The sequence below is a fragment of the Motacilla alba genome, chromosome 1A (genome assembly GCF_015832195.1).
Source record: "Motacilla alba alba isolate MOTALB_02 chromosome 1A, Motacilla_alba_V1.0_pri, whole genome shotgun sequence".
In the NCBI taxonomy this organism is placed as follows: domain Eukaryota; kingdom Metazoa; phylum Chordata; class Aves; order Passeriformes; family Motacillidae; genus Motacilla; species Motacilla alba.
In genome coordinates, this window is record NC_052031.1 from 49,485,624 (window position 1) to 49,510,873 (window position 25,250).

The 25,250-nt window shown below is 51.1% G+C and overlaps 1 protein-coding gene across 3 annotated transcripts; it reads right to left on the reverse strand.

The window, feature by feature from the left end:
• On the reverse strand, positions 1-23,407 carry MGAT3 (beta-1,4-mannosyl-glycoprotein 4-beta-N-acetylglucosaminyltransferase). 3 transcript variants are annotated; one of them, XM_038153919.1, is made up of 3 exons: positions 23,088-23,407; positions 5,229-6,747; positions 1-5,078 (listed from the first exon to the last, which is right to left on the reverse strand). In XM_038153919.1, the coding sequence occupies exon 2, from the start codon at positions 6,744-6,746 to the stop codon at positions 5,238-5,240; it is 1,509 nt and encodes a 502-aa protein (XP_038009847.1). In that variant the 5' UTR covers position 6,747; positions 23,088-23,407; the 3' UTR covers positions 1-5,078; positions 5,229-5,237. The 3 variants fall into 3 exon arrangements, with proteins under 3 accessions (XP_038009847.1, XP_038009845.1, XP_038009846.1); XM_038153917.1 differs by having other exon boundaries at positions 1-6,747; positions 23,088-23,405; XM_038153918.1 differs by lacking the exon at positions 23,088-23,407 and adding an exon at positions 7,999-12,518 and having other exon boundaries at positions 1-6,747.
• Between the last annotated feature and the right edge of the window lie 1,843 nt (positions 23,408-25,250).

Sequence of the window (25,250 nt, forward strand, 5' to 3'; positions counted from 1 at the left end):
TTGGTTTCTTTTCATACTTTGTAAATTTTTTAAAATTTTTATTATTATCTCCTCCTTTTAAACATCCCTTTAAGGGTGAAATGAAATCCAACCATTTACAGAGAAAATGATTTCAGAATGTACATTTGATTTATCCTTACAAAAAGTTCATTATTACTTGCTGTTTATAAATTACAGAGTTGAAAGGAGCTTTGCAGATGCTCTTATTTCTTCTTTTCTTTTTAGTTTTTGGCAAGTCCACGCATTCTTTTTCCAAAGCAGGGTGTCCTGGAGCCCCTCCAGGAGCAACATCAGCAGTAGGTCCAGGTGGACCCCAGGCTCAGAAGTGCTGCTGGACCACCTCCAGGATGATACTGCATCATCATCCACACAGGCAGGAAAAAACAGCTGTTTGAATTCTTAGAGTATTTCAGATCCCTTCTTAATCCATTACCTGTAGTGCCCAAAGCTTTAAAATGTCAGTGTATTGCATTAGAAACAGTTCTTCTTTCTCAATGCTGGATCTGAGGACCTCCTGCCACTCCCTTACCCTCCAGCTCCCCTTCCCTTTCCGTAACAGGAGTGAGTTTGTCCAATGTCTCAGAAATCAGAAAGGAGGGGATTAGGGAGGGTAGGGAGAACACAATGATGGAGAGATACAGGATCCATTCTCCCAGTCACTTCTCTCCTTTCTCACCAAGGTTACAGGTCAGTGAAGCCAGGATGAGCCGTCCCTTCCCTCTCCACCACCAGTGTTCACTAATGGAACCAGGAGCGACCCTGGACACTCGTCTTCACAGTGCAGAGGCATAGCAGCCACAGAGATTGCCAGCAGGAGCTGGGACACAGCGACACAGCCCCGGGGACACCGAGGAGGGGAAAAGACACCATCCCACAAGGAAACAGCAAGGCAGGCAAAGGGGAATGAAAACCCATTCTGCTCTGACACTCTCCCTCCATGCCAACTCGGTTTCCTTGTTCGCACGTCACAGAGACACAAAGTAGGTTGGCCTGGGCAGCACAACCACAACACCTCAGCAGGACACAGGGATCAGAGAAAGCAACAGCAAGAGTGGGCTTGAGCATGTCATCCTCCATACCAACCACAGGCACAAAGTCACCGCGTCTTTTCTGTCACTTGGGTGTGGCATTACGCCCAGATGGGCAAGTAGGTCTCACCTGCCCTACTCCCTCTGCTTTAGCAAGCTCACCTGCTGCAGGTGCACCAAAGCCCATGTCTTTCCTTTCCCTTGGGGCAAAAGAGGAAGAGGCATTCTCCAGTCCAAAGCCATGCATAGGCACACAATCTCTTTCTAGGTGTGAAGCACAAAGACAGACAGAAAGAAGTGCAAGGCTTGAGTGTGCAACACACTGCTTCACCTATTTCCTGGCCCCACTTTTTACCAATTTGAAGGTAAAAAAGGCTTTGGGAATGAAAAAGCACAAGGCTGAAGAGGGCTGGTGATGTATTCCCTCCATCCACTGGACAGTTTGGTCCAAGAGGGACAGCAGGATTCACTGCCCACTGCCCCCATGGGCTGCAACAACCTACAGACATCAGGCTCTGATAGTCTGATCCCAGCTCCAGCCCAGGGCCAGGACAAGGTTCTTGGCTTTTCCCTTCTCAAATCTCAGAACCTGGTTCAGATAAAATGAAGGAGCTTCAGTGCTCACCTCAGAGTCCAGCACTGGGAAACAAGGATCTGACACAAACCTGCCTCCTGCTTTGCCTCTCTCACCACCGCACACACACACTTTTGACTTCCCTCTTGTGGCAGCTGCCTGGAGGGGTGGCTGTCCCACCTGGAGCTGGCTGCAGAGGTCCCAGCAGGCAGCACAGGCAAGGCTGAGCAGAGGGCAAGCCACCACCTTGGAAAATCACTGTGTGAAAGCCAGCTTAGTAGTGTCTGTTCCCTTCAGGGACAAGAAAGAAGATTTTTAATGACAAGCACTCTAGCTCCCTAAGGATAATAAACACAGAGTTAGCCAGACAAATTAGACAAACATTGCCTGGTTTGGCCTTAAATCAAAAAATGCTTAAACAATTCTTGAGAAAGAGAAACAATAAAGAATGCATTTCATCTGTAAAGCCCCTTCCTCCCACTACATCAGAAGTCTGGTTTCAATTTAATTTCCTAAGAATAAGGAAGTGAGTAAGTCCAGGAGGCAGGCAGGGCAGGAGTTCTGCACAAGAGCCCCAGCATTCCTTTTTCAGCAACACCTTCTTCTCCAGCCCAAGGGAGCAGAAGGGAGAGACAAATCAGAGAGAGAAGAGGAAGTGTGGAGCAAATAATGGAGGAGGGAAAGCAACAGGCTGTAGTTCAGCAATGGGAGAAGCAGATACTGCAGCTGTGGGCTTATTAAACTCCCAAGAGACAACGGCCACACCTCAACACTGAAACCACGACTGCTGTGCACTAAAAATCCCCAAGGATGGCCGTGCATGGGAAGGGCTGATATCAGAGGAAAGGCTGCTCCCACTGTGGGAGATAAGGAGGTGCAGCCCACGTGAACTTCACCACACGTGAACTTCAGCTCCTGCTGAAGGGGGGCTCTGGTGCTGCCAAAGCATCCATGCAAAGACTGGCTTGTCTTTGCCTCCAGCAAAGCCTGGCAATGACCTTGTGTTATCATCACTGAGACAAAGCAAAGCCAAAAGGTCCAAGAGCAGACCTCAGGCTCCCTCCTCAGAGTAAAAATGAGAAATGGCTTCTTCCTTCCATACTGTGCTGCTGCTGAATTGCATGAGCTAACACACCTGCTCTCCTCCAGCTGTCCCTGGGGAAAGCATCTTCTCCCCATGCTGCATCCTCAGTGCTGTGGCTTTCATCTTGCTCAATACAGGCTCCTCCTTTCTCAGCTAGGACTCGACTTCTGTACCATCTCTCTACACCTAAGACCTCCATACAGTTGCTCAGCACCAGAACCCCATCACTGTGACAGGAGTTCCTCCTGCTACATCAGTAAGTCTGGTCTTTAAAAAGCCATAACTTCCCTTTGGAGGAAAAGTGTTCTCCTAGCAAAGTTTGTCTGTCCACCCAGTTCCCAAAGGGGCTTCTCTGCCTGTGGGGAAGACACGACAGAACTGAGAACAGTAATTTTAAGAAATCAAAAATGATAACAAAAAAGAGGTTCCTTCAGTTCTTCTAAGGAAGCATTATGGCACACAACATGTGGAAGGAGCTAAGGTAAACTGCATCTCCATTTGATCATAAAAAGACATTCATATTCTTTTCATTCCAGTCTCTGCCTTATTAGGCAAGCAAGTTGTTTTTGTTGACAATTTTCTCTTCTCTAGAGAGGGGACTAGGAAGGAAAAAAAGAGAGAGACATAGGTAGGAATGAAGCACAAGGGTGGCACGTGCTGGGCAACACAGGACCATGGAACCCTGATGGAGTTAAGGGCAATGAAAACCCTCCTGCTTTAGAACAGCTGGCCAGAAGGGCCACACTTCTTTGTGCCAACGCCTTCCTCTTTATCCTCCTCCATGACTTCTGCTTGGAACATGAGTCAGTCTTTCCACTGCAAGGCTAAGAGAGCAAATTCATTATGATTTTCACCCTCTGCCCACTACGACCCAGCCTCTGGGCACCCCGTCAAGCCATCTGCTAAGGAAGGGTGGTGGTAAGGGTGGAGACAAGAATCTGCCTCCTCAGTGAGCTGAACAATCCAATAAAACAGCAGGCCAGATCCTCACTGCCCATGCCTGAGCAGACACCAGCCCAACCAGCTGCAAACTAGCACACTCCGAAACCCCTTCTCCTCTCCATGGTCTTGTCTGCATGGCCCAGGCTGCAGATGTGGGCTGCACACACTCCGGATTGCACTGTGGTCCCCACACAGTCTCTAGGCCCCAGGAAGAATCTGCCTATGGCTTTTTTCTTCATAAGCCCCCTCACACCCTAAGGGCAGACAGGTGGATACCGTGCTTAACAGGCTTTGTTTGTGCACAACAATCAGAATTTTACCCTTCCTCTTCTCCCTTTTATTACCCCATGGTAAGAAGGAATAGCCAGCACATGTAAGCAGCAGCCCTGCTACAGGCACAGCATGTGGGGGTCTAGAGGCAGCCAGAGAGGAATGCAGCAGTCCCACAAGTGTAGCACTGCTGTGCAGAGCCAACACTATCCCTGGTCCTCTCCTATGAATTGCCCAAGAAGACATCCATGCCAACACTGAGATCACAGCTTCTGGATCCCACCAGTTTCTGCAAGCACACAGAGCCAAGCCCCACTATGTCCTCCTCCCCCCCAGTACTGGTAATAAACACCCAGGTGCACACCAAACCCATGCATGTGAGCACTCATGCACACAGGCAACCATGCACTTGCAAACGTACACTCCCACCATCTGACTGAGTCCCCCACAGCTTATCCCAGCCCCAACAGAAGCATGTACTGCAGGGAAGATGCTTTGGGTTCTGTAGGACAAGTCCATGCAGTGTTGAGGGGGCAGGGGGAAAAATGAGCAGAAAAAACCCTCAAACCCAGCTTTCTCCTCTGCTTCCTATCTATCTGCTCCAGGATTGGCAGAATAGTGGGGCAAGATCCAGCCCAGGACAGAATGCATTAAGCCTGTGCAAGGGGCTGCATCTTGAGAAGGACACCTTGGAAGCAGAGGATTTCCCTTCCCCAAAATACCCTTTGAATATAGCAGTATAAAAAAAAAAAAAAACAAAAAAAAAAAAAAAAAAAAAAAAAAAAACCACCAAAAAAACCAACAAACCAAAACTGAGATGCTTTTGCACATTCACTCATCCAAAAAATGCCAGTGACACACATCTGCACACACAACAAGAGTTTGTGCCTGCTGACTCACACGCTCACTGAATAGCCCAGGCTTGCATCCATGCTTGCTCCAATCCACAAAGGATGAGGGTGGATGGGAACAGCTGCCCTCTCTCCCTATGGGATCCTCTCAGCCTCCCCCAGAGGAAAATCTGCCAGCTGTCTGCAGAGATTCTCTCCAGCCAGCAGGAGAGACTCAGAAGATGCAAGGAAGTCTTCATGCTACTACAGAGCAGGTCCTCAACATCTCTCTTCCTCCTGTCCAGGTCTCCCTTCACGTGACTGAGGAATTTGGGTTCCCAGGCATCACCCTGGGATGAAGGGAAGAAGAGGAAGTGAGGGAGGGCAGAGACCCCAGAAAAACAGCACACCCTGCCCATAACCAAAGGAAACAAAAGAAGAAAAGGAACAGATGAAAACACCCGACTCTTTCCCTTTGTTTTGAAGTTCCGATTTCCCACCTGGTGGCCTCACCCAGCGCCCTCTGCCTTTCGGTAGGGGTTCTCCAACAAGTAGCGGAACCGCTGGTAGTTCTTGAGCAGGTACTTGGGAGCGTACATCTGCTCCTTGGGGTCAGCAGGGGGGTACTCCTGCATAGTACCATCAAACCAGCCACCAGTCCGGATCAGCTCCCGGATATAATTGAGGTCTCGTTTATCCTCATAGTCACCCCAGCGGGGAAAGTCCCCATTCTGGGCTGACACCAGTTTGAAGTAGATCCCCTCTGGGGTGAAACACCAGGAGCAGTGCCAGCCAGCAAAGTGGAGGGGGCTGCCCAGCGACCACTGCACCAGGATGTGTCCAGTGCTGTTCTCATACTGCCGAAACCCAGGCATGGTGTAGTAATCACGGCGTCGCAAACGTATCCCGTCGGTAGCATAGACAGCCTGGAGCATCCCCATGGTGCAGCCCGAGACCACCTCCAAGGTGCCTGGTTGCTTCCAGAAGAAGCCATAGAGCGACTTTCGCATGTGAAAGGCGAAGGGCTCTGTCCAGCCATCATAGAGCTTGAGGAAGAGCACGCCATCACGGGCCGGGATCTCATCAGCATCATCGATGATGAAGACGTCGTCCGGGCGCAGGTTGCGGAGGCGGGAGATGCCATCCCGGGTGAGGAAGGTACGCAGGTAATCGTCAGCAATCCAGCCATCCTGGCGGCCACCGGGGGGGAAGTGGTCCAGGAAAACGTAGAGCACCTTGTGGCGGATGTAGTCAAAGGAGCCGTTGAGGAGCATCTCGCGGAACTTGAGGGGCCGCGGCTCTCCATAGGCTGTGAAGTTGGACTCGCACACCACGAAAGCATCCACCACGTCTCCCAGCTCATGGAAGCGGACATCCAGCAGGTCAAACTCGTGGTTGACGTTGATGGCATTGATTACCCGCCGGGGGATCTCCCGCGGCACGAGGCGGTCCTTGGTGGGCAGGTTGGAGTACTGGACCACGGTGGGGACGCCACAGCTGGGGCCGTGCCAGCCCGGCAGACACACACATTCCACCCACTTGCGCCGCTTGGTTCCACTGGCGCTCAGCGGCTTCCGAGCTGGCCGCCCCGAGGCTGCGCCATCCGCTCGCTCCTCCTGCCGACCTCCCACGGGTGGCTTCTCCAACACCTTGGTGCCTGGTTTAAAGCAAATGCCACCAGCTTTGGTACGGACAAAGTATTCCGTTGAGTCTTCTGGCAGCACGAACTCAACCTTGTGCAGCTCTTCGCTGGCTCTGCTGGGAGACAGGGGCTGGAGCAAGGGGGAGTGGGAGTACAGGGGTGTGCGGAGGAACTCTGCACCCCCTGGCTCAGGGCTGACCTGAGGCGTGACGGGGGCATTGTTCCAGAAGAAGCTGGAGACGAGGTTGGGACTAAGTGAAGCCAGCTCCCTGGGGAAGGTGACATAGGAAAGGGCCTTGAGGAAGTGCAAGAAGGAGATGAGGCAGAGACCAGCCATGCAGAGAGTCAGAAAGAGTTTATGGCGTCTCATCTTCATCCTGTGGAAGAGCCACGAAAAGGAAAGTCACATTCGGTAGTTACTGAGGTGCAGAAAGTTTACCATTGTTAGAAAAATAGGTTGGGGAAGGCAGGAATGCTGGTCCCAATTCAGCATGCATCTTTAGAGACTTGACTCCAAGAACTACACCCCCATCCCCTGCCATCTTCAGTGGGCCTTTTGCTTCAGCTGGGTTACACCAAGGTGAACCTCTGCTAGATCAGTCTCATAAATCCACAAAGACAAGAATGGCACTGGCAGTGGGGTAGAAAGACAGGAAATCCAGAATAACAGGAATTCATGATCTAGTGAACTCACCACACTTGGCAGATTTGCCCCTATTCACCAATGGAAATTAAATCAATGTAAACCTCCTCAGAGGTCCATCACCAGAGGGTTGGGAGAAAATGAAAAGAACAGGAAGGGTGAGGGAGTTGGGGGGGGCATGGTTGAAACATGATCAGTGCAAGAGAGGCAGTTTTAAAGGACCGAGATCATTAGTCACACTGCCAGAGGCAGCCTACCCTCTCCAGATCTTTACAGTGTTTGTACAACACACACCCTAAAAAACCACCCTTGTTCTTAGGAAATACTGCCCAAGTTCACATGGAGGACAGGAAAACAAAAATAAAATTAAGATCCTGTCACATTTACTCTTCTCCCACCTGTGATTCTTAAGTCCACTGTATCTCCATATGTTGCCATTTGCTTTTCACTTTCTGTGGACCAGATGCTGAGGTTTTTCTACATCTGGATCACGGTGACAAAAATAAATGCCTACCTGTCTCTGCCAGTAATACTGTGCCATCATGATGGATCCATGTCAGGCCAGGAAAAAGCCAGCGGTGCAGAGCCCTTCCCTCCAAACAACATGAAACATTGCCTTCATCCTCCCCTCCACCACCTCCCCTCCTCCAGCCCAGGCAGGGAACATAGAGCTGCTGTCAGGCAGAGAAGTGACTGAAGACTACAATTCAGGAAAAGGACCAAAAAAACCCCCCAAAAAACCAAACCAAACAAACAAAAAAAACCCCAAAACAACCAAAAACCAATCTCACACAGTGCTTCACCAAGGGATAGTAGAAAAGGTGTTCACCACCTGCTGTTTAGGGAAAGGCAAGTTGGGGCAAAAGTGAGCATGGGAGAAGGGTGATCCAAAAGTAGTTTTCAAGGCAGAGGCTGTCCTGGAGCACGACACCCTTCCTGCAGTGACAGGCAAAGAGGCAGAGATCCCCACGCATGTGACACATACCCTCCACATGCTCCATTCTGGTGGTTCTCTTCCTGGTGCAGTCTCCCTTCCAGGGCCAAAGTTCCTGAGAGGCACCATCACTTATAAAGGTTCCACCCAGCACACCATGGTGCCAGCAACACCTTCACTGGAGGCAGTCCCTGCTCCTGGGGGTCACGGGGGAGCTGCCCCACACGTGGGCAGGTGTGGGGGCAGAGGGAAGAAGAACCCAACCAGCTCCCACCGCTTCAGAGGGTATTAGGTAAAATACAGCAAAGTGTGTTTACTGAGTAACTTGAGGAGAATTTAATACTAAAGTGAAAAGCCATAAAGCATTTAGACAGATGGCAACTGTCCAAAGGAAAAACGTATCTGGCTTTCCACCAATGGCTCTGACACGGACTTTGGTTAGAGGGGCTGTCCATAGTCATACCCTACAGCCCAGCAAAGCATTCCTGGACACTTGGCAGTCACATTTTTAGCGGAAGTCACCATCCACTGACATTGTCCCCAGCGCTCAGGTGGCAGGGCAAGGAGTGCCAGATTAAGCTCTGACTGAAGGACTGCAAGCCTGAAGCTGGTAGAAAAGTTACAGCATGGCCATGGGAGGTGAAAAAATTGAAAGAAAAATAAACAAGGAAAAAGGAAAGGGAGCTCGATTCTATTGGTTAATGTTTAGTAGGGGTTTTGATATACTTTGCCACAACACAAGTCAGCGGCAGGGCAGGGTGCTGGCTCTGGACATCACCTTTGTAGTGGCCCAGCCATTAAGGGGCTGGATGTTCTTCTGTTAAAAGCCATAAAAGATCATCTTGGGGCTTGCTGTCAAGCTTTCTTCATGAGGGCAAAACAAGGGGCTGCAGAAGACACCATGAGCATCTCTTTCTATCCATGATCAGCTTTTTCTTGAGGCTCTGCTAATGTCTTGCAGAAGCTGCAAGATCACTTGTAAAACAGAGGACTATTCAGTGCCTCTTCCTTGCACATCACCAGTTTTTAGTCCGTCTTTAAGTCTGGGGAAGAGAAGGGCACAAGGAAGCTAAACCGCCACAAAATTAGCAGTGACTGGGTATCAGTAGAAAGTGTCCCTCACTGGTAAATGAGTACAGCTTTCTCTAGTCAGGTGTCCTGTGACCTCTCCAAGGCATTCCTTCCAGACATCAGGCTGCTCTCTCAGATGCTGAAACCGGGGCAAGATGAACAGCTGACCTGCTCCAATACAGCAATCCCAGTGACTGCCAGGTAATGCTGGTTTTGCTCCAGTTCCTACAGGACACGCATATGCAGGGCAGCCAGCTTCCTCTGGGCCAGCCCAGAGCTGAAGGCAAGTGCTGAAGGAACCACACAAGGCATACCACCTTCTCAGATGGCTGTGATGCTCTGCATGCCGCAGTAAATTCCCAGACAAAAAGCCATAACTCTTGACATTCAACAAACTGCTCTGCTTTCTGAGATGTAGCACGCCGTGTCAACATAGCAGGACGCATGGTCTTAGGAAGCAAAGCATATTTTCCTCACTTGACATTAGCATACATCAGTATCTGTCAGGCTCGGCATGCGGCTCTGCAGCTCTTCAGCCACGGGCACAAGGAGCTGCGGGCGCGGCTGCGCTGCCTCGGCCCCTGCGCCAGGCTGGTGTGCGCAGCCCTCCCCGGCCGCTCTGCCCAGCCAGCTGGCCCTGCAGTACCCTCTGCTGTTCCGCTGCCGACACCGCCCAGGAGGCAATTTTCACTGCTCAGTTGGTTTTGTTAGGGAGTGGGAACACGAACCCATTTCCTAACCCCTCCTGGAAGAGGGAAAGCAAAGAAGCAAGGTGTGTCCTTTTCAAAATCTCTTCCCTGGGAACCACCTTCATTCTCACATGCCAAGGATTCTTCTGCCAGGGAGTGGAGAACACTCACGCACCCTTGGGTGAGCCAAGACACTAAACACCATTAAGCATGTATCCCTTCCCATATCCTCCGATCAGCCCTGCAGTGAAAGACATGTCTGGTGGCAGCTAGCTGGAGACAAAGGCCAGCAAGGGAGGACTCCCCACCCTCCCCATCCAAAACATTTACATGTGGTGGAAATGAAAAAGGAGGTACCAGTCAGGGAGACGTCTCAGTTTGTCACAGAAGAGCCCAGCTGCTCCAACACAAAGCAGGCATCAGCGACCAGGAACATAGAAACAGCAAGAAGAGGTATTTCCCTTCTGACAATTTTGACTGAGGAAGGGGGGAAAGAGTCAACTTGATCTCTGGGAGAGTGATCAAGTTGCTGTCAGCAGCAAGAAAAGCTTTAATGTTCAAGTAGAAGAAAAAGCCTGAAGTAGTATGGACAGTCAGCTCCATTAAGACAAAGCTCTTTAGGGAGTGCACAGTTATAGACTGCTTCAGCAACACACAGTCCTGGAGAGACAAGCTGAAAGCTTCTTTTTGTAAGGGACCCCTTTGATATTTCCTTGCTTGAAGTTCTTTCTCTACCATGCAGGGGAAGTGCTTTCAAAAAAGGAGAAAAGCTAGAAGTGTTATGCACATGAGTTATCCCCAGGCACCTGTTACCATTTTAGTGACAAGTTGATTTATACCATCCTGAAATAATATACTTATTTTTCAAGAATCCAGAGAGAAAGATATGCACTGATAAGAGCTGGCAGTTCACCACATTGGCAAGAGGCCACACAACAGGCTGCTGGATACAGGCTTGTTACCCCATCTTGTTAGGGCATGGGACTCAAGACTCCTTAGACCTCTCCCATGGTTACAGGGAGAACGCAGCTGTGGAGAACAAGTCAGAGCAGAAGCTTCTGGTTTTCCCCTGATACCATAATGCTCATCTCCTCTGCCTAAAGTTATCCCATAACACCCATGCAGTAACATATTTGCAGATCACTCAGACACTTCAACACAAAGCAGTAATTCAAATTAGAATTGCTTTCACATGGCAGATTAAAAACCCAGTATGACTTCCACCCCCCCACTCCACACAGAGGGCCCAACTCTCTCTGCTCCAGTTAGAGACAAATGGAACAGGCTCCACGTTTCTGAAGTACTAGGTCCACCTGCCATCCTCAAGCACAGGAACCAAGCAGGCATCAGAGCCACAGTACCTCTAAACACTTCAAAAAATCTCAAGTTACTTTTGTCCTGCAAACATCCACAGAAGGAGAAACCATAAAACTTAGTATTTGTCAACAACTAAAGCAAGCTCAGGCACAGCAGGACTGCACTTTGCTTAAGGGTAGGAAGAGAAGATTATCCTACATTGCAGGAAAATCTGAGAGAAGCAGGATGTACCAGAAGTTAGCTAGGGTTCAGCATCTCTCACATGAAGGAAGCCACGGTGTTTTCAGGGACTGCAAGCTACAAGGACGTCAGCAAGAAGCTCTGCCAGCCACAGCACAAGGTGGTTTCAATGTAAGCAGGTCCATATCAGCTCCCCTGCAAGTTCCAAGGACAGAATAAAACATTCTTCTGTGTCCTTCATCAAGAGCTGCTGCCCACAGCACTAATGCAAAACAGCAATACCTCACACTCTGTGTTTCCTTTGCAGCCTCAAGGCAACTGACCACAAGGTGCCACTGACTTGGTGCCAGCCCAAACAGCTGGATGGAGCCATCCAGCACGGGCACTCCCCAAGCAAGGTCAGGCTGAGGAACAGCAAGGCTCTGTCCCAAGCACCTTCCCTCCATTTCTGCAGACAGGTAAGAAGAGTGGTAAGGTAACCACTCAACAGCGTGCCACCGTAACTCCCATTTGCCTCCCAGAGCTGCCATCCACCCACCACTAATAGGTCTCATCAAATCAGAAAGAAAACCAGACCGAGGAAAATAGATAGCTGAAGGGTGAATCTACACAAAACTAAGGTTTGAGGTTGGCCAGGGAAGGGTGACAGCACAGCGCAAAGAAAGGCATTGCCTTCCCCTTCCCAGGGAAGACAGGCACATGCCAACCACAAGCCTCCAGACTGTGTGCAAGACCTTGCTAAGTCTCAACAGACCTGCAGCATCTACAGTCAAAAACAAACAAACCAAGTATCTCTTCTATGCATTCCTCTAGGAGACCCAAGTGCTCCACACCAGCAGCTACTACCTGCTGCACACAGAAACTAAGATGGATGCAACACAAAGCCTCCAGCCTTTTAAGTGCTGTATCTGCTCACCTCTTCACCTCTGCAAGCACAGTATGTTCATAATCCACACTTCCCATGGACCTTCATTGTTTCAACTGTTCTCTCAAGTGTCTTGTCCTGCCCTTTAGTGGACTAAGCCTTGCTTATTTCAGATGCTACACCTCCAGTTGCAGCAACACAGCCACACACTGGGGGACAAAGCAGCTCTTAACCCTCCACACAGAACACAAGGGGCCTGGAGATAAAGTAGTCTTTGTTGACAGGATTTTGTCTCAAGACTTATCTTCCAGAAGTCAGCAGAACAGACCAACATCTGAACACCTTCAGAGTCCATTATAAAACCCTCCACTCAAACAGACTGTTCTTACTGTGGCTGCCATATTACTAATAGCAGCATAATTGTATAATTCTCCAACCCCCAATTTAAAAGAAGATCTCTGAAAAGACTAGAAAACACTAGTGAAATCCAGTAATGGCCTACAAGACACCAATTTAATTTTATCCAAGAAGTACTTGGACGTCACAAGGGTGCAGTACTGCATGCTAAAGGAAACTAAGCTGGATTTCCAACTCCACCGGAATCAATCAAATATTCTTCTCAGTATCCTTCAGATATGCTGGGCTCCCTTGAAGCTAATCTTCTCTCTCCAGCTAAATCCAGTCTCACCATAGGAATTTCCACTGCTTCAGAGATACTTCTTCACACTCTAATCCTTCAGAGGTTCTCAGAAGCTGCACCTTCAATTTCTTAGCGTCACTAGTCGGAGCGCTCTTTCTGCTATAGGAGAAGCGGCACCTCTCTCCCTCACTTAAGTCTGATATCCTGGAAGGACTCTTCCTCAGCCCTGCTCATTGTCTCCATGAGGCATCTCATCTTCTTCCACAAGGTCTGCTGTGATGGCCCTGGAGCTCATGTCACCACTTGGCTCCAAGGTTGGGCCTCTCCACACATCAGAGGGCAAGCTGAGGCATTGCTCATTGCACTCACCCAGGATGCCAGGCCCTTCTCCCAGCCAAACACAGCACTGCTGCTGCTCACTGCTCCAACTGCACTGCAGACAGTCACTGCAAAACAGAGCTGGTTAGGTCTTCTGCTGTCTTACAGGGAAGGGACACTCCATCATGAGGAACAGGAAAGGGAAAAAGGGCAACACTACACAAAAAAGCAACTTATGTCTTCAGACAGACCATGGGGTAATCAAACAAGTATGCAAGATCTCCCTTGGTGCCTTGCAAAGAGGGACGGGTCAAAACCAAATAAAGCTTTCAGAGACTTCAAGTGAGGCATGTGACAACACAGGCTGTTGTGTCAGAGGTTCTCCCCCCTCACTCACCACCATCGCAGCTTACCCATCCCTCAGTTGTCAGTTGTATGAATTCAAGTTGTCAATCACATGAAAGTCTGCTTTTACAGCCATATCAGCAGCAGATCTAACTGGGTTAAAAATAAACTTGAAGAAAACGCCTAGGCATGGGAACAAGCAGATGACCAGCAGAAACTTTCTAAATTTCACCAGTTCACTTCTGATCAAAACACATAGATGTAGATACATCCTCAGAAACTCAAAATTACAGAACTGTAGGCACTGTTCATCTAACCAAATCTCCAACAAGGCCCCCATTCAACTACCATGAGCTCACTAATTCTTCCCAGAAGCGTCAGAGAAGGAGCACATCTCAAGGAAGGAAATGGAAGAACCAGCAGCAGCAGACAACTGCTTTCAACGCAGATCCTGGCAGGCACTCCATGCAGGTCAAGCAAGTGGAGTACAAGCCGCAAATCCTGAGAACAACTCCAAGGTGAACAGTCCAGATTACCCTCAGACCTGCAGGTCCATGGGTGAAGAGCGCATGGCAGATGCACCAAATCAGGCACACAAACCCTGTGCAAAGGAAAGCAGGGACTGTGTGACAGCCCAAGCAACAGGGAGATGCAGATTGAAGAGCCCAGAGGAAGGTGAAGTGTGTGTCCTGTGAGCCCAGAGCAAGGCACTTAAAAGAGGAAAGAGGCAAGAAACACTTGATGCCATGGTGATGGGTGAAGCGCACAGACCCACGCACCCACATTAACTCCAGCTATTTTTGAAGCGGGTGGCAGTTGTTTGTGCATCCCCAGGATAAAGGGTCCCCAAGATGGATCAAGGAGCAGAATAATTAAACTCCAGGAAGACAATAAATAACGAGAGGTCATGGAATAGCAGCAAGATCCTAGTGGCCAGGAGAAGAGCTAGCCCTCCATCCCCACCCTCTTTCCTCCCCCATCCATCACCGACTACTCGGGGTTTGGCAGTGCGTTCACTTTCCCACAGTAGCCGATCTATTACTGTTTGGAAGAGCCTCTTCCTTCCCCTCCTCCCCTCCTTTTCAGGCCACAGGGGTCCTGCTTGGCAGCCCCCGAATCCCCCTCCACTCTGAAAGTCTGGTGACCAGCCAATCCCATGCAAAGAGCATTAACCCCTCTTCACCAGGAACAAACGCAGAAACCTGACTCCATGCAGAGAGGTTTCTCTAGGATGTCTCTCCCTCCTTCTCTCCTCCCCTTCCCCAACCCCCGCTGCTCACTCGCCTTTTTCCCCCCCTTTCCTTTCATTTCTCAAAAACTAACTCCAGCCTAGGGAGTGTCACATCTTCCCGAGAATGTTACACAAGCCCATGGGAATTTTTCTTGGACCACAAACAGACCCTTATTTATTTGTCTTCTCTGCCTTTGTTCTTCATTTCCTCTTTCAAGACTTAGGCAAGACCTCGACACAGCGCTGCCTGGATCCCCCGCTGCCACTTCACTTTGTTATTATTTTCGGAAAGAAAGGGCTGATGGCAGAGAGCTCTTCAGTGCCTCGCCTCGAGGCAGGAATAAGTCAGCCCAGACTCCCACCTCTGGGGTGGACAAAGGGCATGAGCTCAGGGGCTCTGGCTTACAGAGACAACCTCCTGCTTATGTTATCCTTCTGATTGCAGCATTGCAGCCCCTTGGATTTAATCCCCACAAATCAATTCTGCAGTCACAGCTCTATGCCGATAACAGGCATATGGTACCATGAAAAGGGGCAGTTTCCCAGAACGAAATCAAAAGCTTCCTAATGCACTTAACTCACGGTCACATAAATCTCTCTTCTGCCTCCCACAGACAACTGGACCTTGTTTACAGGCATTGCAGCAGGTCTGAGTCTCAACAATATGTTTACTACTTCTGCACAAACATTCCCTTTCACTAAGCAAAGCAGTACCCTGATCTCCAGGTTAATCCAAGCAGAAAGAACAAGGAGCAGGTCTACGGGGAAAGAAGGAGAAAGTTTGTCTTCATCAGCAAAATCAAATGCCATCCTGGACATCACACAGTTGTGGGGATCACTTGTCTTCACATTCTTCCTTCAGGTTGCCTTATTTCTTGAGAAGGATGAGGAGGAATTTTGTGTTTAGCCAGATGGTGATGCCCCTGACAAGAGGTAACACCATCTGATGGAAGAATGGGTTCTTTTCAGGCTGATGAGACCAAGAACCAGGCCAGGGCAAGATGGGACAGCACAGCTTGTTTGGGAACATACAGTGATGATTACCTGTCCAACTTTGCCCCAAGCACGAAAGCCACACCATGCAAATAAAAACAAGGAAGCTGAGCATTTCTGCTCAACTGCACAATAGACAGAGCAGTTTACTACCACAATCACTTGATTACAGTTTCTTTCTTTCTCCACCCTCAGCCCTCTTCCTCCCCTTTCAGGTCTTCAGTAACACAAACATTGATATGGAACTGTGTTTCTGAGAAATCAGCTGCCACAAACAGGTCAAAAAGGAAGGAAGGGATAAAGACAGAATTTGTGTAAGCACATTATGAAAATTGGTTATGAACAAGAAGGATGTGCAGTGTAGGAGGGGAGTTGGGGTCATGTTGAAGTCAACTGGACGAGAAGGGCAGAAGCAGGACAGCCGACCTGTGTGGTGCAGCAACCCGCCACAGTGAGGCAGAGGGACAAAGGGCATTAAACTCACACATGGCTGGGCTACCCAGCTCATCTTTGTGATGTTCCACTGCTGCAAGAGCCTGTAACAAACTGCCCCAGTCAGCTTCTCTTCAGGGTTTAATCACTGAGAAGTGATGGGAATTTCAGCTGCACAGTTTGCTACTCAACCACCTGGTCTACGCAGCGCTCGGGTCCCAGTGATCTTGTGCAAAGTCCAATGGACTGTGCCATGATAAATCTAAAAAGCACTTTGGCAAGACAAGATGGGCCTTTGAAAGAAGAAAAATGCTTTCAAGCATCTAAATATTTTAGAGAACAGTCCAGAAGATTCCAGCACTGTAATTGAGTGAGGGACCAAATCCAAGCACCAGATTCACTGTCTCCAGCTTGACACAGTCTCTTTACTGCAAAGACAAGGCTCTGAACTCAGGAACCCACAATCCCAAGCCACAGAGATGGTCAGCAGTATCACACACCTGAGCGATACAGAAACCAGAACTGCATTTTTGGGGCAATTCAGCTGCACAGAGCCATATGCAAACAAACACAGGCAGAAAGGAAGCCCACAGCACTTCCTCATCACTAAGTGATAGACTCTGGATGCCTGACAAACTCCCCTTCCTTCCCTCCCCCCCAGTGCTCACGGGAAACGAGAAGACTCTGTTCCAGTGCACAACTGCACTATAAATAATTCAAGAGACTGCTAAATTATGCAAAAGCAATCCCATCGTACCCCCGGCCAAGCTGAATGCAGGTGTGGTCAACCCTTCCTCCAGAAGTTGCTGCTAGATAGGGATTCTGAGGCCACAGAGGCTTTGTGCCAATAGCACATATCTGAGAGCACACTGGCCACTTGCTCACAGCCAGGCCTGCACCAAGCAACGGCACGAGAGGAGGTATTTGGGGACACAGGGCTGATGGGGAAACAGCAGCTCTTTTAATCCACCTCTTCTCCAGAGACCTCACATGGCCCCAGGAGCAACTGTAGAAAATCTTGTCCCCTTCAAGCAAGGCTGCTCAGTAGGTCTTGCCTCCATGGATCAGATTAGCTGGCAAAAGCTGCAGCTGGACAGCATTGGCACGGTGAGGCAGGGAAGAAAGGACTGCTGGGGCAAGTGAGAAGGAGAAAAGGGAACAAAAAAACCCAAAAAAAAAATCTCTGGAGTGGTAAAGAAAGAAGAGTTTTGATAACACAAATAACATACAAGGAAGGCTGAGCTGAAAGCTCAGACAGAGAGAAATATGGTCAGTTCTGCTGCCCCAATCTTCTGCCGTCAGGAGATCCTGCTTCCCTGAATATCAGGGCTTCCAAAGTTTCCCTTGGAAATGGGGTCATTAAGCAACAGAGTGCAGCTCACGCTGATCACCCCAGGGCACTGCTCTCCTCATTTACCCTGCCCTTTGCTCTGCCTCAGAGCCAGCCCTCATGCCACAAGCTCCACAAGAACACAACTTCCTCACACACAGTGAGCACCATGCACTCTCAGCCCCTACAGCCAAATCCTTCTTCCAAAACCCTACCTTTCCTATCTGCTGCAGCCTCCAAGATCTGTCCGTGCCCAACGTGCTCAGCCTGCACAGGCCTCCATCCTCCTCTTTTTCCCGGCTGCCCAGCTAGAAGTGTCTGTGTTAGAGGAAGGAAGAACTGAAAGCACTACCGTAGCCCTTTCTTCAGCCTCAGCACAACCAGCTTAAAATCTCAGGGCTCTAGCCTACCTTCCCCTTCTTAAAGGGCTCAGCATCTAGGAGAGAGACTTGCTTTCACGACTCTTTGCCATGCTGTCTCCCTGGCTTTCTGTCCAGTTCCGTATCTGCATGCCAAGCCAGGGGATACCTGTGCTTAGCTCACAGGTGTCACAGCTGCGAGCTGCCATGCAGCAGGGCTGATTTGCATCGGTGTCTCAGCTGTGCTCCAAACCTGCCTGCTGCAGCTTTGCTCTCATGCAGGAGACATGCAGCAATAATACCCCAAGATAAAAATTACTCCAAAGCCTTGAAGAGAGCATGGAGTTTGAGCCTGCCCGCTAACCCCAGCCCAACCTGTATAGATTTACACACCGAGGGGAGAAGGATTCTCTGAGAGAAAGACAGCAGGGAGCTGGCATTATAGATTAGGCAGCAGATCAAGAAGGAGCCGATATCTGTGGTGAAAAGGGCTGCAGAGCCCAAGTGATGACTAGAAAGTTATCGATAACCTCTGGCTCAGCACCCACACCCAGCTGTTCTCCAGGATTTCTGAGACAGCCAGCAGCAAAGCAAGTACAGGAAGCGTGGCACTTTGATTGCTGCTCTCCTGACAAGCCCCTGCATTTGCCACTGGGCACAGCACAGCTCTGCCCCATGCCTCAGTTTCCCTGTGTGGGAAATATGAGAGACTTTTCTACTCTGGGTAAGGGCTTACCTAAGTAAAAGAAGCTTAATAGATTGCTTCAAGGTCCTTGGAGAGAAATTCTGTCAAAATGCAAGACAGAGATGATCCTCCGAAAGTCGAGAAGCCCCCTCTGCTTTGCTCTCTTCTGGTCAGCCACAACCACCTCTTCTCCCCTCTCCTCTTGCATGCAATTTGAGCATTTCAGGCTGAAGAAAACTTCAGGCAATGCTCAGTGTGGTCATACCCCACAGCCATGGCTGACGTTTTGAAAAAAGCCAATTTAGATACAGACCTGGTCACTCCCCTTGGTGGGGAAACAAGGAACCTTAGCTGAGGTCATCAACCCCCTTAGCTGAACAGGCAGCTTATCTCGGTACAAAAGGCCAAGGCCTCAACAGCAAGCAGCTCACATAACTCTTGCTGTCCTAAAACAGGTAATAACTCACTTCCAAAAATCACAACTCTAGAACAAGCCCTTGCCATTCGTAAGGCAGCCTGCTCCCTTCAGCCTGCCTGATGAAACCCTGAAGTGCAGTGCTGCACCCCCTTTCACCTCTCAGCTCTACTGAGCAAGTTTCTGAGCACAAAAACACACCCACCATGCTACAGGTGTTCAGAGGAATGAAGAGCAGGAGGTACCTGTTGTACTTCAGGAAGAGCTTCAGGAAGTAAAGGGTCTGCATGCCAAGGAACACAAAGAAATCAAAAAAAAGGTAAACAAATCATGTTTCTGCCTTCATCAGATATGCAGCTGGAGTTTATTCCACAGGGTTGCAGGCATAGAGTGCTTTTGTAAATCCTACTCCACTACTCCAGCACACAGCATTTCTCTTCACTTTCCCCTGGAGAAGGGGGAACTCACCGGCTCTGTGACAGCAACTCTGCCCTGGCCCCTGGCACAAGCAGCTGGTCCTGGCACCCCACCCAGCACTGCTGCTGTGGCACAGCCCAGTCCTTGCAAGAAATTCACCTAATGCTATCAAAGCGCCCCAAACCCAACCCAAAACTGCCCACAATGCCAGGCTTGGCCCCTCCATGCAGTTCTGTCATGGCTCCTCAAGGCCAGCCTGCATCACTGACACGACAGCACGGTTCACATGTGCGCTGCAGATATGTCACCACCTTTCCAAGAACATCCACAACTGGGAACACCAGGCATTCCTAAGGCACTCCCCACATCCCCCTAGATGGCACTGTCCCACATGCCTACCTTCCCCAGATTTCAGATCCCACTGTAATGTTTCATTGTAGTGTCTTGATGGCATTTTGCGCTCGTGAAGTGCAGCCTAACCTTTTGTGCAGAACTGATGGGTGACAGTAGCAGAAAACACGTGGGCACAACTACCCACACTTTTCTGCTTCTGTAGTCAGGGCTGGTAACATGAACCAGCCCTTTGAGCACCTCCACTGACCCAAAGTCATGAAGACATCTCTTGTGCCAGTCAGTACGCCCTCCTCTCTGCCAGAGTTACTGACAGCTGTACCAGTCTTCGTTAGCACCACCTCCTCCAGCTACATCCCACTGATTGGGTCACTGACTCCAACAATGTACAAAGGGCTCATTTTAGAGCAACTAACCCCACCTAAAGCCTAATCAGCCATTAGGAATGAATGCTGGCCCAGCTTGCCCCATCTATCCATCACCAAACTCCCCCACTTCCTTCCTCCACCTCTATGATCCAGCACAGAGGCTGGGGGGTGTAGGGGTGTCAATTTGTGATAGCAGGTGCACCTCAAAGATGCTGTTCTCAAGAGGGGAGGAAGCTCAGACTTAGCAAGCTGAAATCTCATCTATAAACCCTTCCACGAGACAAGAGTTTATCTCTGCTTGCTGACAGGTCAAAGCAAGGGAGGGACACAGAGGAACTTGTCCAGCCTAAGGTGCCCTTCCCATACTGGTACATGCACAACAACATCTATGAGCACTGCCCGGAACAACTGCCATACCCATGACTGCTTACATGCTCTACATTTATTGCAGCCATAAAAATCAGCAAAAGTGCCTGTGTTCTGTGGCGAGCGCATCCAGCAGGACCTGTGTGCATTGCTACACGCACCCAGCAAACAGCCACCCACATTTGTCACACAAGCATCCCTCAAAGGCATGCAGCAAGCATGTTACACCAATCTGGCAGGCCCCAGTGTCACACTGCACTTAGCCAGATGTGCGTGGGAGAAGGAGGAGAAAGGTAAACACAAGGCACACAGGAAGCCCACAAGTACACAAACCTCACAGGTACGCTCCTCAGGCAAACACGCCGAGTGTGTCTGTGCCTGCCATGTGCCTGGCCAAGGTTCAGCGGGCTCTGTGCCCACCACGCAGCCCCAGCAAAGCCTGCAGACCAGCTATCCCTCTGTCATGTTGGACACAAGAGCTCCAGGTAAATTCATAGCTGTGAGCATCTACTGAAGCTAACATTCCTGCAAGTACACTATTTTCCACCTGCTCTTCCTGACCTCCTTACTAAGACAATCCCTGCGTGCCACACAGGCAACTTTTTCCAATCTTAACAGCATTTTCAGGGAGGCAGGAAAGCAGGCAGGCAACTCAGCCACCAAAACCACTTTGGAAACAAGAGTGCAGAGGGCACTTCTAATGGAGGTGAGCCACAGCAGCACCTAGGACCAAAACTATACGAGACAAAAAGCAGTAGTTGGGCCACCAAATTAGGAACTTGGCAAGAAAACACACCCGCAGCCAGCCTGAATCCATCCCCTCTCCTAAGGATATAATTGGCATATCCAGGGCATTAATAAACAAGCTATGCAGGTATAACTGAGTCCTCGAGGGAGGAATGCTATACCTTGCAGTGGATTTCTTACTGCTACTGCAAAATCACCTGAGAGCATAGAGGAGCTGTAAATCTTTGAGGGACTTTTACAACAGGCAGTAGAAGAGCCACAGCTTCACTCCTCTTCTGCAGTTTGCAATGGCTTTCATTCAATTCTTGTTTTATAGTGCTACAGGCAGGCTGGAGACTCCCTCCCCAGGAATAGCTCAAAGGACTGCTCTTCTCCCACTCTAGCTTGGAGGACACATCCTCAGCATTGGTACTGGGGCTGAAACAAGCACAGGTGATAGAGCTGTCTTTAGGAGGGCTTAGGAAAACTGGAGGTTTGCTGGAGTGTAGGGGCACCCATAGTCCTTCCTCCCCTCAGAAATGTCTCTCTGTTGCCTGAGGGTCAAGCAATGAATGGTAGATCCTGCTTGATTTCTGCCCTTTTCTGAGAAATTTGCAGCAGCCAGGCTGCAGCAACAGGAACTTGCAAGCGCTTCCTAAATCACAGGCGCCAGCTGGACTTAAACACCACTGCTGCAGGAGGGACCCATAAAGCACAAGAGACACCCTTTGGGGAAGGAATTTGAAAAGTTCCTGCTGACTCACACCCTGCCAAGGTGAGGGACACAGGGGCAAGAGTACTCAGGAATCTGAAATTCAGTTTGCACAGGCTTGGGGGTTCCTGGTGACTCAAGTCATATTTGTTAGCAGGGGTGCCACTGAGTGTTTTCACAGGCTTGAACTTCCCACTCAAGAAGAGAGATTTGGAATTAACTGGAGGGCTCTTCTATAGGAGGAGGTGCTCAGCGCCCACACTATGCTCTGGGGACAGGGCAGGCATGCTCCTGACCCCTCGTTCTGCCCTAGGGTGCAAAGGAGAAATGCAAGACCCCAGCACAATTTCTGGGAAATAGGCGGGGTTCCCGTGCGACCCAGGCGCGGCTGGAGGAAACACAGCATGTGGAAATCCCCGAAGGAAAACCACGAGCTGAGGCACTGAGAGAAGCTTCTCTCCATCCGGCGCCACGCTCCCTCCCTTACTGAGCTGCCTGAGGAACTCTAGAGCTGCAGCAGATGCCGCGTTCCCCATCAACCTTGTGACGCTCGCCCAGGGAGCAAAACTCTCGCAAGGACTGAGGTACACCAGCCCGTGTCACTCCGGCAGGACACACAGCTATTCCAGCCCACAAACAACCCGAGAGCCCCGCACCAGCGGGGAGAACTTGGGTGCCCGCGTCCCTCTGCGGCCAGCCCCGAACAGGGGAACTGCAGCCATCTGACATGGAGACAGAGCAGGGCACGGGGGACGTTTGACGATACACATTTATTTGTATGGATGTTTTCCCTCCCACGCACGCACTCCTGTTACTCCTTCTCGCTTGCTGCAGGCTTGGCACGCATCCCCAGCCCGTGCCCTCCTCTCGAGCCGAGCCCGGGCAGCAGATGGGCCCTCGCTGCAGTGCCCCGGCCGGAGGGAGGGTGCCTCCATCCCCGGCGAGCCCTCCGCTGCAGGCAGGGGGCTGGCAGCATCACCTCCCTCCTCCCCACAGCCGATGCTCCCTAGCAGGGGATGCCGGGATTATGGGGGGGTGGGGAGGAGGGGGGGGGGGGGGGGGGGGGGGGGAGAGAATAAAAAAATAGCACTAATATAAATAAATAAAGAGCGCGAAGGTGGGGGCTCGGTGGGGGAAGCCTCTCCGGCAGCGCTCGCAGGGGATGACGCCGCACCCCCGGGCCCGAGGCACAACTTGCAGGTGGCGACAGCGGCGGGTGGGACGGACCGATGGGGGTCCCGCCGCCGCTGCCCGCAGCCCCGGGGCGGCTCCCCCAGGGCGTGCTCTGCCCGCCGCCCCAGCCCCGCCGCCCGCCCGCTCGCTCACTCACCCCCGGCCGGCGCAGTGTCGGTGCCCGCCGGGCCCCCGGCGGGGCGAGGCTGCCGCTCGCCCCCAGCCCGCCCGCCGCCCCCCGGCATGGCTCGGCGCCGGCCGCGGCGAGGCGAGAGGCGAGCCCGGAGCTCGCAGCCCCCCGCCGCCTTCCTCTGCCTTCTCCTTCTCCGCCGCGGAGCGGCCCGGCACCTCCTCCCGGCCGCGGGAAAGGATGCGCTGCGCTGCGGAGCCGCGGCGAGCCGAGCCCCGCCGGCGGCAGCGGGCAGGGCTGCAGCAGCCCCTTTTGTGCCGCCCTCACCGCCTGTCTCCTCCCCCGGCGCGCCCGCCCGCCCCCCCGGGCCGCCGCCGCGGGCCGCCCGCCCCCCGGGGCACGGCCCGGCCGCCCCCCGCCTCCCGCACAAAGGAGCCCCGCGGGTGGGGCCGGCGGGGCGCGCAGGGCCGGGGGTGGCTTGTCCGGCGGGCTGCGGTAGCGAGTGCCGGGCCAGGCGGTGCCCCCGGGGACGCCGCGGGGCCGAGGCAGAGCCGCCGTGCCGCCCGCAGCCCCGCGGCAGAGCCGCCCCTCAGCATCTCTCCCCGCACCCCGGGGGCCAGCGAGGGCGGGAGCACTCGCTGCTTGGCGGGATGGAGGCGAGGCGAGGTGGGGATGCGTAGCTGCTTTGCCCAGCGACATCAGGAAGTTTTGCTGCGGTGCCAGAAATAGAACCTGCGTCTGCTGACTCCCGGTCGTGCACCCTAACCGCAGAAGCTATCTTTTCTCAATTCAACTTTTCCCTGCCTTCTTCCACGTTGGGCCCATCTTTGGAAAGGAAAACAAAGCCAAGCCAAACCATAATACCACCACCCCCTCTCCCCTGGCTGAACGGCACCGCTACAAACATGCTGAAACACAACCGTGGGACCTCACTCCTTGCAGCCAAGAGCGAGCAAAAGGTCAAAGGAAGCAGAATTAGAGTACACCCTTCCTCGACATTTCATGGGAATTTGGAAAAGCGGCGCATTACAAACAAAGCCTCGGTGCCAGCACCTCTCCAACTTGCCATTTATCGAATGGGCACGCTGGGCAGCTCGCTGGGGAGAAGGTGAGAAGTGACTCTGTCAAATTGCCACTGCCTCTCCTGAGCACTTGTGGCACAAGAGTGTGCCCTACACTCTGATCTGCTGCCTGGCCAGCACCAGATAGGGTTTCCATGGGAAAGGGTCACCCACATTTTGAGTTTTAAGGCTTAAGATAGAGAACGTGTCAGAGCTCAGGCAAAGAGAAAGCATAACTGAAGGGGAATTTTCCCTGATGCAAACTCAGCTAGAAGGATGAGTAAAGACAGCCAGAGGTCAGCTGGATTCAGAAGTGCCTCTAGAGTATTGTAGAAGTATTGAGGGAAAGGAATGAGGACATAGGAGGAAGACAATGATACAGCAAGGGAAGTTCTCACGACATAAGAGAGGTCATTTTGTGGCAGACACAACAGCGCACCAGCACAAGTCCTTGAGGACACCGAAAGGCTCCAGCTCAATGACAGCAATATCATATTGGTGGGAATACACAGGGAAGATAACAACATCCCCATCTCTGTGGGTCCAGGATGAAGTTGCTCTCTGACAAGACTATGTTCTTCAAGACAGTCATGGGTCCCTAGCAGAGAACTGGGCTTGGAGGGAGTCCCCAGCTTCTACATCCCTGTGAAGAATTTGACAGCCATGATTCAACTTGCGTTGAGTCCATGATTGCTTATTTTTTTGGTTTGTTTTTTTGTTGGCGGTTTTTTTTTGGTTTTTTGTTTTTTGGGGTTTTTTTGAGATGGCTGGCAAGTGACAGCATTAGCCTTGCATGTGTGGGTGATTTCAGCTCTGGGAGTATAAATTCTATTAGGGATGGTCAGCCATCACCAATTCATTTCCCCCAGCCAGCGAACACCCATCACAGAGGGGATGGTTGGCACTAAAGGGAAGAAAACATTGCTATTTCAGACCTCCTTTCCTCATAAAACATTATCCCTTTGCTGCAAATATTACCCCTGGGGTGATGTGAATACAGCTAACATTTTTTCCATGTTAATGTGATAAAACTGAAGGCTTACGGGCTCACCCAAAGATTGCAAATGCTCAAGCGCATCAGACCACAAACCTAGAGATAGAATAACATCGTGTGCACAGAGAGGCACCT